We start from the raw sequence: 12,443 nt of genomic DNA, 5'->3' as shown, positions 1-12,443 counted from the left end.
TAAGCTGATTTCCGGGAATTTAGGTGAAATCTAACATTACAAAAGCTGGTTTATTTCGCAAAGGAGACAGAGGTAAGATAAAAATCAATGGAGGCTGGCGGGTCATAAAGGTGAATTAGCTGCCACGGTATCACGAAGTGCAAATCACCGCAGGGCTCCTCGGCTCTGGCACAAATGTCCCTGCTTTATCAACCCAGGGAAGGAGTACCGGTCAAAGGAACCAAGCATCTTCCTGATTAGCATCTAAAGTGCAAATTATTTCAGCTTGTCCTGGACTTTTCCCTTTTTAGTCTTGATTACTACTTTTGGTATGACCCGCACCTCATTCCCTAGGTGGTGATAAATTAAAGAGTAAACATTTAAATATTATCGGAGCAAAAAGTTGAAGCAAAAGGGGATAGTAATGCTCATCTCCCAGAGGATTAGAGGGGTTACATAAAGCATTAATGGGGGAGACCAACTCTGCTCTCTTCCCCTCCCCCTCCTCCCCTCCTCCCTTCCTCCTTCCTGCTTCCCCCTCTTCCTCCTCCTCCTCCCCTAACCCCTTGTCCCTTCCTCCCTCCCCCTTCCCCATCCTCCTCCCCCTTCTCTCCTCCTTTCCCTACCTGTACTCCTCTCCTACTCCCCTGCCTCCCTCCCCTGCCTTCCCCTCCCCCTCCTCCTCCTCCCAGACCTTCTTACTGGCTCTCACTTCAGCCCATAGCACTTTTCCCTCATCATCTCCTTAAATGCTCTTTGCCTGGGTTACCTACTCCTGTTTTCAGCCTCACGATGGGTGGTCTACAAGGTCATCCTTGACTCTGACAAGGTCAGATGCCCCTACCCTGAGCTCTCCGGGCACCTCATATGCCCCCTCCGTTGGATTTATCACACCAACAGTAATTATCTACTTGTCTCAGATACAGGCAAGTGGAAGGTAGTTATCCTACTGCCTAGGCCTGTGCTTGGCCTTATACAAAATGAATATTTGTTGAATGAATAAAAGAAATATAAAACCAAGTCACTTGTGCACTTTAAAAATCGTACACTTTCATGTGTAGTCATACCTCGATACAGCTGAAAATTTTTTTTGAAAAATTAACTAAAAACAAAGAAGTGTAAAGCATGTGGTAGATAATGCAAGAAACATAAAATTCCTTCTGCCTCTTTCTCCCTAACCTTGTGGATTAGAAGGAAAAACAGGCCCTGTAAATAGTTTTGATAAACTGTAAATACCAAAGCAGAGGTAAGCAAAAAATACTGTGACCATAGTAGAGAGAGGATTATTTGAATTTCTACAGACAAAGAAAATTTTACAATAGCATGAAACAAAATGATTAGCATTTGTATTATGTAAACAAAAATGCACAGGCCTCCTTTTCTATTAACCCAGTGGATTTTTGTGATGGTTAAAGAAAATGTCATTAAACATATCATGAGTAGGAAGAATTTTTCTTAAGGTAATTTATTTGGGTTCTATGCTCCTCATAACATATAAAATATCCTGGGGCGCCTGGGTGGCACAGCGGTTAAGCGTCTGCCTTCGGCTCAGCGCATGATCCCGTCATTATGGGATCGAGCCCCACATCAGGCTCCGCCGCTAGGAGCCTGCTTCTTCCTCTCCCACTCCCCCTGCTTGTGTTCCCTCTCTCGCTGGCTGTCTGTATCTCGTCAAATAAATAAATAAATAAAATCTTAAAAAAAAACAAAACATATAAAATATCCTAACTATCCTCACACAGCTCAGTTATCTGCAGCTGACTGTGTTTTAACACCCGATGAGAATGTAAGTAAAAAATACTTAAAAGGAAAAAATTCTGCTAGTCCCAAGACTGAAACATGTTTGGAATAGTTTCAGTTAAACATTAAAATTTACATTGATTACTAGAGTGAAACTATTAAGTACAAATTATTTATAAATATTTATTGAGCAACTACTATAGTACCAGATACTATACATCAAATCCAGAGTTATTTTCCCCCAGGGAACCTGCTAAAATTGCATCTCTGTTTCAAAGCACCTTTGATTAAAACATATCATCTTCTCTGGCAGTTTTTACAGGAATAGAATATTTTTTGAAGAGCGAATGAAAAACTACATCCAAAGAATACTAAATACCCAAACTTCCAGCCATTTACCTAGAGCCAGATGACTGGAGGTGGTTATAAAGCCGCAGCTTTGCATTAAGAGAGTGAGTCTCTCTTTCAAAATGCTGAAGAAGAGCACACCTCAATTTTATCATAAGCGACTTAATACATTTCTACATTTATTTTTTTTTTTAAGATTTTATTTATTCGACAGAGATAGAGACAGCCAGCGAGAGAGGGAACACAAGCAGGGGGAGTGGGAGAGGAAGAAGCAGGCTCATAGCGGAGGAGCCTGATGTGGGGCTCGATCCCATAACGCCGGGATCACGCCCTGAGCCGAAGGCAGACGCTTAACCGCTGTGCCACCCAGGCGCCCCACATTTCTACATTTAAATGCATAAAACTTGTCTCTGAATTTTGTTGAAATTGAGTAATTCATAACTTATGCCATGACTTTTAATATTCCTTCACTTCCTTTACCACAATTATTTTTGATTGCTAGAAACAAAATGATCGATAACTAATTATCTCCCTCATCTGTTTATTCAACAGATAATTTATTAACACCTACTGCGTAAAGGGCAGTCAAAACTCAGCCCGCCTCCCTCTGTGCTCCCGCTTGTTATGTTCAGAGAAGTTGCCATGCTTTATAACCCTGAACTTCACGTCTCCAAATCCGTCATAATGGGATAAGAGTTCTACTTCACAGAGTTCTTATGGAAAATAAGCAGGTTAGTATATTAAGCACTTAGAATAGTGTCTGGTACCTAGTCAGCCCTATGTTAAGTGTTGTTATTATTACTAGATACCACTTAGAAGCAGTATTGTATTTGTTTTCATGCTGTCTTCCTCATCCACTATACTGTGGACACCTTAAAAATCATATTGTGTCCCTCCCCCCCTTTGGACCTGAAGGGCCTAGCATCACTGGTGCTAAATAACGTCGGTCGGGTGGGTGATAAATGAATCCATGAATGCTGGAATAAAAAGCATGAGGTGCTAGGAGATACAGGTAGACATAAGGCACAGTGTCTTCATCCAGGAGATGAAGGCCGTGTGTGCAATGAGCCCCCAACACCAAGTCTAACCGTGGGGAAAAGTGAAAACAGAGGAATAAACCAAGCACCACAGAAGACAAAAGACAAAATGATTAATTCTGACTCAGAAGACCAGAGCTGCTCCATAATTACGTTGAGCAAAGACATTTCTTTTATTTGCCCCTGAAAAGCAACGTAGAAGGACCAAGAAGAAAGAATTGGGGTGGGGAAGGAGGCAAAATGGGGGAAGGGGATTAAGAAGTACGAACTTCAAGTTACAAAATACATAAGTCGTGGGGACGTAATGGACAACATGAGGAATATAGTCAACGTTATCGGGTAATAACTTCTACGCGGCGTATACAATGTCAGACGTCTGTGTTGCACATCTGAAACTAAGATAATATCCTATATCGATTATACCCCAATAAATTAAAAAAAAAGAAAGCATTTGTCTGCATGTGAGCTCACCTATGACCCAGAAATGTAAAATAGTCCCTTTTCCAGGATCTGTCCAAAAGCTCTGCAGTCAGGCCCCTTTTATCTTTGGAGCTTCTAAACATGGTCCAAAGAATTCATGAAAATGCTGCTGACAACGGAAAAGTGCCACAACATGGAAGCCCAGCACACAAATGCTTGTTTCTCTAATTTAGATTCCCTGCTGGTTCCCTTCATCAACTTAACCTGAGTTCATTTATTCCCGTAATCTACCAATAACAGCACCAAAAAATACAAGATGGGCCTCTTAGAAGAGATGGCATTTTCTTACTGGAAAATGGAGAGAGAAAGAAAACTAAAGGATCCCGAGATACCAATCTATCTACTATTGAGTATGTCCTTGGGCAAAAATTTAAATTTAAAAAGACAAGGTCATAAACCTACTTAGGACTTGGACAGCAATGGAAAAGGGAGTGAGAACGATCAAGCCGGGCACGTTCCTACATGAACTGTACCAGCTCAACCTCAGAAAGCTATTAGACTAAATAAGCCTAAAGACCACCGATTAGTGAATTTACAGGGAGCTCTAAATAGCCTATTCCTTTTAATTAGAGATTCTATTATTTTAATAACAATACTTTATACTCACAGAGAGCCTTTCATCTACAGAGCTCAAAAAGATTTTACAAGTGCGGTTTCATCATTATCCCCATTTCAGAGATTGGAAAAATGGAGGCACTTAGTCACTTGTACAAACAAGAAGTTCTCTGACAACTGTTCAAAAACTATGTGGTCTGCACGTTTTCCAAAAGTCCAAAAACACAGCTGCAACTGGTATGTTCTCAGAAACGCCAGTTGGCAAGTCAGACGTAAAAGGCGAAGAGCTAATGCCAAAGTCTCCTGAAATTCAGCTCTTCATGACAATTAAGGTCGGTAGGTTTAGGGTTTCAATTTTATCCCCCCAGAGAATAGAGAAGTTCTCTCCAGAGGATTTGAGCACATCAATTAGGGGGGTTTCCCTTCCAGAGTTTGTTTTTATTTCTCTTTGTTAGGCTAATATCTTTTACCACTTCAAGCTCGTGAAGACTATAGAGTTATTTTATTTTATATTATTTTATTTTATTTTATTTTATTTTATTATTTTATTTTATTTTATTTTATTTTATTTTATTTTATTTTATTTTATTTTATTTTATTGTAGTTGGAACACTTAACATGAGATCTATCCCCTTAACACATTTTCAAGTGTACAAGACATTATCGTTGACTCTAGGTGCAATGTTGTACATTAGCTCTTGTGAGCTCATTCATCTTGCCTAACTGAAACTTTCTGTGCACTGATTACTAACTCTCTCTGTCTCACTCCCCTGGCCCCTGGTAACTAGCATTCCACTCTTCAATTCTATGAATTTGATTTTAGTTCATATAAGTAGAATCCTGCCCTATTTGTCTCTCTGTGACTGACGTATCTCCTTAGTATAATGCCGCTTAGGTTCATCCATGTTGTCACATACTGTACGATTTCCTCCTTTTCTTTAAGGCTGAATAGTATGCAGTTAGATGTATATACCACTTGGCTCAAATGTGGAGAAACTGGAACCCTTGTGCACTGTTGGTGGAATTGCAAAATGACACAGCCACTATGGAAAAACACAATATGGATCTTCCTCAAAAATTAAAAATAGAATGACCATATGATCCAGCAATTCCACTTCTGGATATTTGTCCAAAAGAACTGAAATCAGGATCTCATAGAGATATTAGCATTCCCATGTTTATGGCAGCACTATTCCCAAGAGCCAAGATGCAGAAACAATCTAAATGTCCATTGATAGATAAATGGCCTATTTATTTTTCCATTGCACTAACAAAGTTCAGGGTCATCAATAGTCTGGTTTCCAGAAGCTAAACTACATCTCTTCCTTAATAAATTTTGGGTGACCTTGAAGAATCCTAGGAACCCTATTCGCAAAAAAATTGTGAGGATAACAGAGAGGAGGGCTTTTGCATTTAGGTTTTGGGATCAGGTTTAAATTCTGAAGACTGCTTCCCAAACCATGAAAAGCTACCCTTGGGAGACAATCAACTCACTCTTTGGGGGAGAATAAGCTGAATGAAGGTCCTATGTCTTCCTTTGGGACACATGACACATCACAGAATGGTGATTACTGTTTATAATAATTTGGTTTCCAGCTCAGCCACTAGGACTTGGTCTGATGCCCTGAGACTCAAAGAATAAGACCATTTAGCCAATATAAGTGGAGCCATCCAGAGTTGGTATGGAAAGAGCAATGGTCCTGAATGAGTCTACACAGATCAAATCATGGAGGAGGGGAGGAGAGCCATAGGCTGGCAGTTGGTCTCAGGAGCAGTCATAGCCTTGACAATGGCTGGCAACGGAAACCATAGACACGGAGAAAGCTCTGTTCCTTGAACTGTCCTACAGACATGTGATGTCTTTAACAGTCCGGACTCACAGGCCAAACCCTCTTTCTGACCCACTGCCTCCTAGGTGTATGTCCATCCTCCTCAGAGCAGGGAATCCCTTTTTACGTAAGGAAGTAGGTCACTGTGACCCTAACATCCTGTCACTTCTGGAGGAATATTTATAGGGCTGCCTTCTGGAAAGGGAGATTATAATGATCCCTCTATTCTACCATTCTCTGTTCTCTCCATCTTCACCTTTGAAAAACAAAAGAAAACCAAACAAACTTGCTAACCAGGTCAAAAATATTAAGTAGATGATGATAAGAAGAGGTAAGAGTCACAACTGATTTTTTAATAGCTCCTGCCCCAGGATTCCATAAATGGAGATGCTCAACCGTTGTAAGTGGTAGCACTCTATCATTGATTTGGCTAAGTTCTGGAAGAATTTTTGAGTCATAGACAAAGAAGTTACTGCGTAGAGTGGTTTCAATCACACAGGTAATATGAAACCTGCTGGTACTCAGACAAAAGCCAGGAGAATCCATGAGATAATATCTCTAGAAGAAAATGTTCAATTAGCTCAGAAAGAAAATGGATAGGGGCGCCTGGGTGGCGCAGTCGTTAAGCAGTCTGCCTTGGGCTCAGGGCGTGATCCCGGCGTTCTGGGATCGAGCCCCATGTCGGGCTCTTCCGCTGGGAGCCTGCTTCTTCCTCTCCCACTCCTCCTGCTTGTGTTCCCTCTCTCGAAGGCTGTCTCTCTCTCTTCAAATAAATAAAAATAAAATCTTGAAAGAAAGAAAGAAAGAAAGAAAGAAAGAAAGAAAGAAAGAAAGAAAGAAAGAAAGAAAATGGATAGTATATGTTCAGGATTTGTCACAACGAATACCCAACACAAAACTAACAGTTCCTTTGAGTCTCAGAATTAACAATATGACCACAAAACGATTATATGGTCAGAATTTTTTACAAGTTCACAAAAACTAACATCCCTATATCGACATCACAGTCCTTTGTACATTTCCTTAGTTTACCTTTTTATATCCCTACACAGCCTAATCACTTGCATTCCCTATGTGCCGGCATCACATGAGAACAAAAGCAAAAAAATAATAATATTATTAATTTAAAAAGGAAAACTTGGTATGCAGCTGGCTGCCGTAGAACAGCGGCCAAGGGCTTTGCTAAAGTTGCCGCATGTGTTTTCTGTGCTTCAAATGCCCTGCCAGCCTTTGAGTGTTTATCACCGCTGTGCATAGCCGCTGAACACAGGCGCTACTGGAGAGGATTTGAGAAGGCTCAGAAGAGCTGGAGGCATAAGAAATGCAAAGAGATTTCAAAGAAATGAGTCATAAGAGAGACCAAAGTCTGAAAGAGGGACACCAAGCAAATGTCGAAATGCCCACATCCAAACCAGGCAAGAGCAGAAAAAACCATGGTTATCTTAGGACTCTCCCTCCCCAGCTCGCAGGAACTCTGTCCCACCACACAGCCCTCCGACTGTGGCAAAGTGACAACCCAGCCCTAACCTTAACTAGCAAGATGTACTCTGCCTGAGACCCGTTCCAAACATGAGAAACGCTGAGGCTAAGACCGTCGAACGCCTGCCTTGGACGCCTGTCTTCTAGATGCCAAGGCTACCCACCCCACCCCCCACAAGTGCAAACCCATTTCAGAAGGGGAGGCCACCGAATCCATCTTGAAAGGACTTGCTCTGAGCTTCAAAGCTGACTCTGGAGCTCGTTAGCTTCCCCCCTCCAACAAACAAGCCAATGGCATGTTGGCATGAGTTCACATAACCATGTAATATTCATTTGGTTTCCATAACTAGATGTGCAAGAGGGTGTGAAAAATATAACCAAGACAGCAGCCTGACTCAGTTCGCTGCCTGTGAAAAACAAACTTGGTTGGCCATTTAAAGCCTAGTCTAACAGTTTTAAGAGTCTCAGCTCTTCCTAACAAGGGTCTCCTTTCCCAGCTGGGGCCTCCCCACCTGGCTCAGGGCACGGCCGAGTCTGCCCGCCTCCCTCACCTGTGCATCGGCAGGTCCGGTGGAAGAACTTCCTTGGCCAACCTTCTCGGTCATCCTGGTTCCGTAGGACGTAAGGACCGCTCCAGGGCCTGGTGTCAGCTTGCACCTCTGTGCACTGGCCCCGGCCCTCGTGGGAGCCACAGATGTTGTCGGGCTCCAGACCCAGCGACGGGCAGCACTCCTTGGTCATCAGGCTGTCCACCGTCATGCAGATCCGGGGGAACTGCGCGCGGGCTCCGGGCAGGATTCCACAGCCCAGGCAGCCGAGCACAAGCCCCCACCCGAGAGGGCTCATGGCTTTCTCTGCAGGAGGACTCCCTCTTGCTTTCCACTCCCTGACTCTACCCTGCCTTTCTCCTGGTCTTCCACTCTTGATCTCTTGAGCGTTCATTCGGTTGATTTTTGCTTTTGGGGGTGGGTGAGTTGATATTGTTTTGTTTTGCATTCTATTCCTCTCCTTTTTAAAAAATACTTGCAAAAATCGCAGAACCCACGTGAGTGCACGTGTGTGCAAGCACACGCACGGACTATTTTATGTGATTCAAACAACTAAAACACATTTAATGCCATTAGAAGCGCCTCTAACAGCCAGATTTAATGAGGGTAGTGCTTCTCACCATCTTTCCCCCGTTAAGTCAGGCTTTGTCTAATTGAGTTAATTTACGGGGTACTGCAGTCATACTACTTATTATACCGGTATTTCTAAACCCCTCCTTTCCTCCTTAGCCCATAACTTTAATTGCCTTGAACTCAGTTCAAAAGCCAAACACCGTGCTGCCTTCATTCTGTCTGGCTTGCCAAACCACGGGGCCTTGTGGGGTTTGTAAGGGCTGGGAGAAGCCATCATTAGGGGGATTAGTATTAGAGAAACCCTCATTGTTAGCACATGACCCACAGTGCATAATGAAGTACATACAGTTGCTGGCTTTGTTTCAAAAGGGCAAAATCATCTTCATTATCTGGGCTCATGTGCCCCAGCCAAGCTTGTGACCTCAGACTTCCCGGGGAGTCAACAGACACAGTGAGCTCCTCGTTGTTATTAAAAGGCCTTTACAGACAAGCATGCATTGCTAACCACAATTCACTCCTGACTGCTCCCTGACGTGCTAGAAAGACCACTACAGGAGGTCACACAATTTCAGAAATAAAGAAACATTTATTTAGGGCTGACGTACAAGGAATTGCTTTGTTCCACAATTAAGGGCCCTCTTCCCTCCAAACGAGAACGTACTATTCTCCTATTCAGCACATTGAGGCCGTAGATTTTTTTTAATTATCCAAAGTGGCATGCCACCAGAAATTCAAAATTATAATTGTCCGATTGTAAGGAAGGCAGTGGGACAACTGGGAGCAAGGTCTTGTGAGTGACATCTTTTGATTCATGTTAAAGTTAAGCGTTGTCAGGCTTCAGTTTAGAACACAATGCCCCCCACCCAGTGCTTCTGGGGGCAGCGCGGGGAGTGTCCTAGTCAGTAGCGATGGCTACTGTTAGAGCATCCGTTTACCCCTTCGTGGTGGAAACAGGACTGACTCAGCGCCATTAGAGTCTGTGTAGACAGCCGACGTGCCACGGCTTCAGACCGTTTCCAAGAATATATTTGGGCATAAAGACAGAACGTTGCAAAGAAAATTCCTAAGGTTAAAAAAATGTTTGTATAGATGTTCCTCCCCCATGCACATCTGTGTCATCCCCATGATATTAAGTTGTCGTGGCTCATTAAATGGCAGTTCTCATCTCTGTGCTCCTGCCAGCCGAGACCCAAGCCCACAGAGGCAAAATCTCTGAGAGTGTGGCCAGGCCAGGATTTGTAGTAGGTTCTCTAAGCCGTGTTGATGTGCAGCCACTGTTGAGAACCACAGGCTTAGAATAAAGCATGGTTCCAAAAGAAATGTTGGAATAGAGTCAACTGAAAGATTCGATGTGGGTTCATTTCCTCAATCACCATAAACTGAGTGGCTTAAAATAACAGAAATTTATCCTCTCGTAATTCTGAGGGCAGAAGTGCAAAATCAATCTGGGGGCTGCACTCCCTCTGAAGGCTGTTGGGGAGACTCCTTGCCTCTTCCACTTACCACTGGCTGCCACCATTGCTCCTTTTCCCTGGGTTGAAGCAGAGCCCTTCCAGTCTCTTCATAGTGACATGACCTCTCCTCCTCTATCTCTGTCTCTCCTCTGTGAGTCTCCTATTAGGACACTTGCCATCAGATGTAGAGCCCACCTGGATAACCCATAATGGTCTCATCCTGACGTTCGTAAGTCAGTTACCTCTGTAAAGACCCTCTTATCGAACAAGGTCACATTCACAGATTCTAGGCTATGAACATAATTTCTCAGAGGCCACTCTTCAACCCAGTATGTCACGGCTATGAAACTTAAATAATACCAGAATTGCAATATCTCAGAGTTGGGAGGGTATTTTGGAGCCCATTCATTCATGTGTACCTACTGATCCAGTTCATGCCAACCTTGTGCCACTTTTGGATCCCATTCTATGTGTTGTGAGGCCCTGGTTCTGTAATTATCAGATTTGAAGTTCTTGGATAATGTCACTGACAGAGTCAAGAACTCTCATGTCAGAATGCCCCCAGGCCTAGCTCTTAGGATTGCTTTTCTTTCATAACAATGCTTGCTAGATAACTCACCAGGTCTGTGGCTTTAAATGTAGGCTCTCATGACTCCCCCAAATTATAACTCTGGCCCTGAGCTCAGCTGTGAGCCCCAGACTCATATATCTAACTTCCTACTTGACCTCTCACTTGGAGATCTAGACATTTCCCAATTAACATTTCAAAGTAAAGTTTTGCTCCAAATTTCTTCTCCATTAGTTTTCTTCATCTTAGTAAGGAGCACCACCACAATCCCATTAGTGCTCCTTGATTCTTCTTTTTCCCTCCTCCCCTGAATATGCTTCCCAGTGCACTTCGAGTAAAATCCAAGGTCTTTCCCATGCACTTATCAAAGCGAGGGCCACAGATCCACAAACACGTGTTCCTGGTCTACATCAGAATAAATACAATAAGGAGAGAAATTGAGATCAGCATTTAGAAACTCTCACGGCCAACTAGGCATTGGCACAATGTTTAAGCACACGATCAATGGACTCATCTCATTGAAGAGGAGTGTAGTTAGGGGGTTGTCAAACTTGCATGGACATGATCCGGTAGCATAAGCTACAGACTAATCACGTTGGATTGCATGTTGGCCTGTGGCTTAAAATTTTTTTTAATTATTTTTAAGTTCTTCACCATGGATAGTTTGAGCAGAACTGGCATGGAAGGTCCTCCATGATCTGTGCCTCGCCCACCTCTCTCTCCCTCTTGTTCTGCCATCACAGAGCACACCCGTCACTCTAGTACTCAACCACTTTGCATTCATTTCCACGCTGGTCTTTCTTCTGCCATTCCCTCTGCCTGGAATGTTCTTCTTGGGAATCCTCCTTGTCACTCAGGTGTCGGGTCAAATGTTAGTTCCTGAGAGAGATCCTTCCAGACCATTCACTCTACTGTGTCTACACCCAGCCACCTACTCTCCACCACATTGTGTTATTTTTCTTCAGAGCCCTTATGACTGCCTAAAATTATCCTGCTTGTTGGTTTAATTGCTGATAGTCTGGCTCTTCTATTGTGGTATAAATTCCAGGGGAGCCCTGCCCCCTTCCCCAGTGCTAAGCACAGTGTGTGCAAAAACAGACTACTTGACAACAGTTGGTGAGTGAACATCCTCAGTTCAATTTTTATGTTCATCAGAAGAGTCTCACCATTATGGGGATTGACTTTATACAAATTCAATGTTGTTAATTTGACTACAAAAAATAAATTTAGACTACTAAATATACCACTATTATGTTAAGAGTTCCTTATAAGATTTGTTACGTTACTAAAAATATTTGAAAACCACTGGCCCAGTCCAACACTCCACCCTTGGCCCCCACCACATCACCACCAACAACCAATTCCCTCCTCGCTATTTCTGACAAGATATCAGCAGCATCTGGTTAAACACCTCTAATAAGGAGATTCCTTTAAGAAATAGTTCTAAAGGCTAGGAAATTCTTCCTTTTAATAAGTATTTAATATTTAATATAACTTGAATTTAAATATAAATAGTGAAAATTTCCTTCACCAATGTTTCCAGCAAAAGCCCTTGGGAACTCCCCCTACCCCAGCTCCCTAGAATGGGTACAGTGCATTTTCTACAGAATTTTGTTCCTTATCTTCTCTTTTTTCAGACTAAGTTTCCTCAGTTCCTTCCATTTTTCCTTCATGTGAAGGAAATTTTAAATCTGTCCCTAATTTTAAATCCTCCCATTAGCCCATACTCTCTTTTTCTGGAAAATTCAGTTTCCCATTTGACCCCATGATGCATGTTACCTGTAAGTTAATTCAATGTTCCTGATACAACCTAAGTAAAGATGACTGAAAAATTAGCTCATGAGCTTTGCTTA

General features: G+C 42.6%; 1 protein-coding gene across 1 annotated transcript in view; it reads right to left on the bottom strand.

Annotated features, from left to right (window-relative positions):
• DCT (dopachrome tautomerase) overlaps positions 1-8,389 on the bottom strand; it is a 32,165-nt gene extending 23,776 nt beyond the window's left edge. The window contains exon 1 of the mRNA XM_045811104.2: positions 7,999-8,389. Within this exon, the coding sequence (XP_045667060.2) occupies positions 7,999-8,389 (391 nt within the window). The remainder of the gene's footprint in view (positions 1-7,998) is intronic.
• Positions 8,390-12,443: the final 4,054 nt, after the last annotated feature.

This window comes from Ursus americanus, chromosome 10, assembly GCF_024610735.1.
Source record: "Ursus americanus isolate L20-20 chromosome 10, mUrsAme1.1.p, whole genome shotgun sequence".
Taxonomy (NCBI): Eukaryota; Metazoa; Chordata; class Mammalia; order Carnivora; family Ursidae; genus Ursus; species Ursus americanus.
The sequence above is the reverse complement of the archived record's forward strand: the minus strand, read 5'-3'. Positions and strand labels throughout refer to the sequence as shown.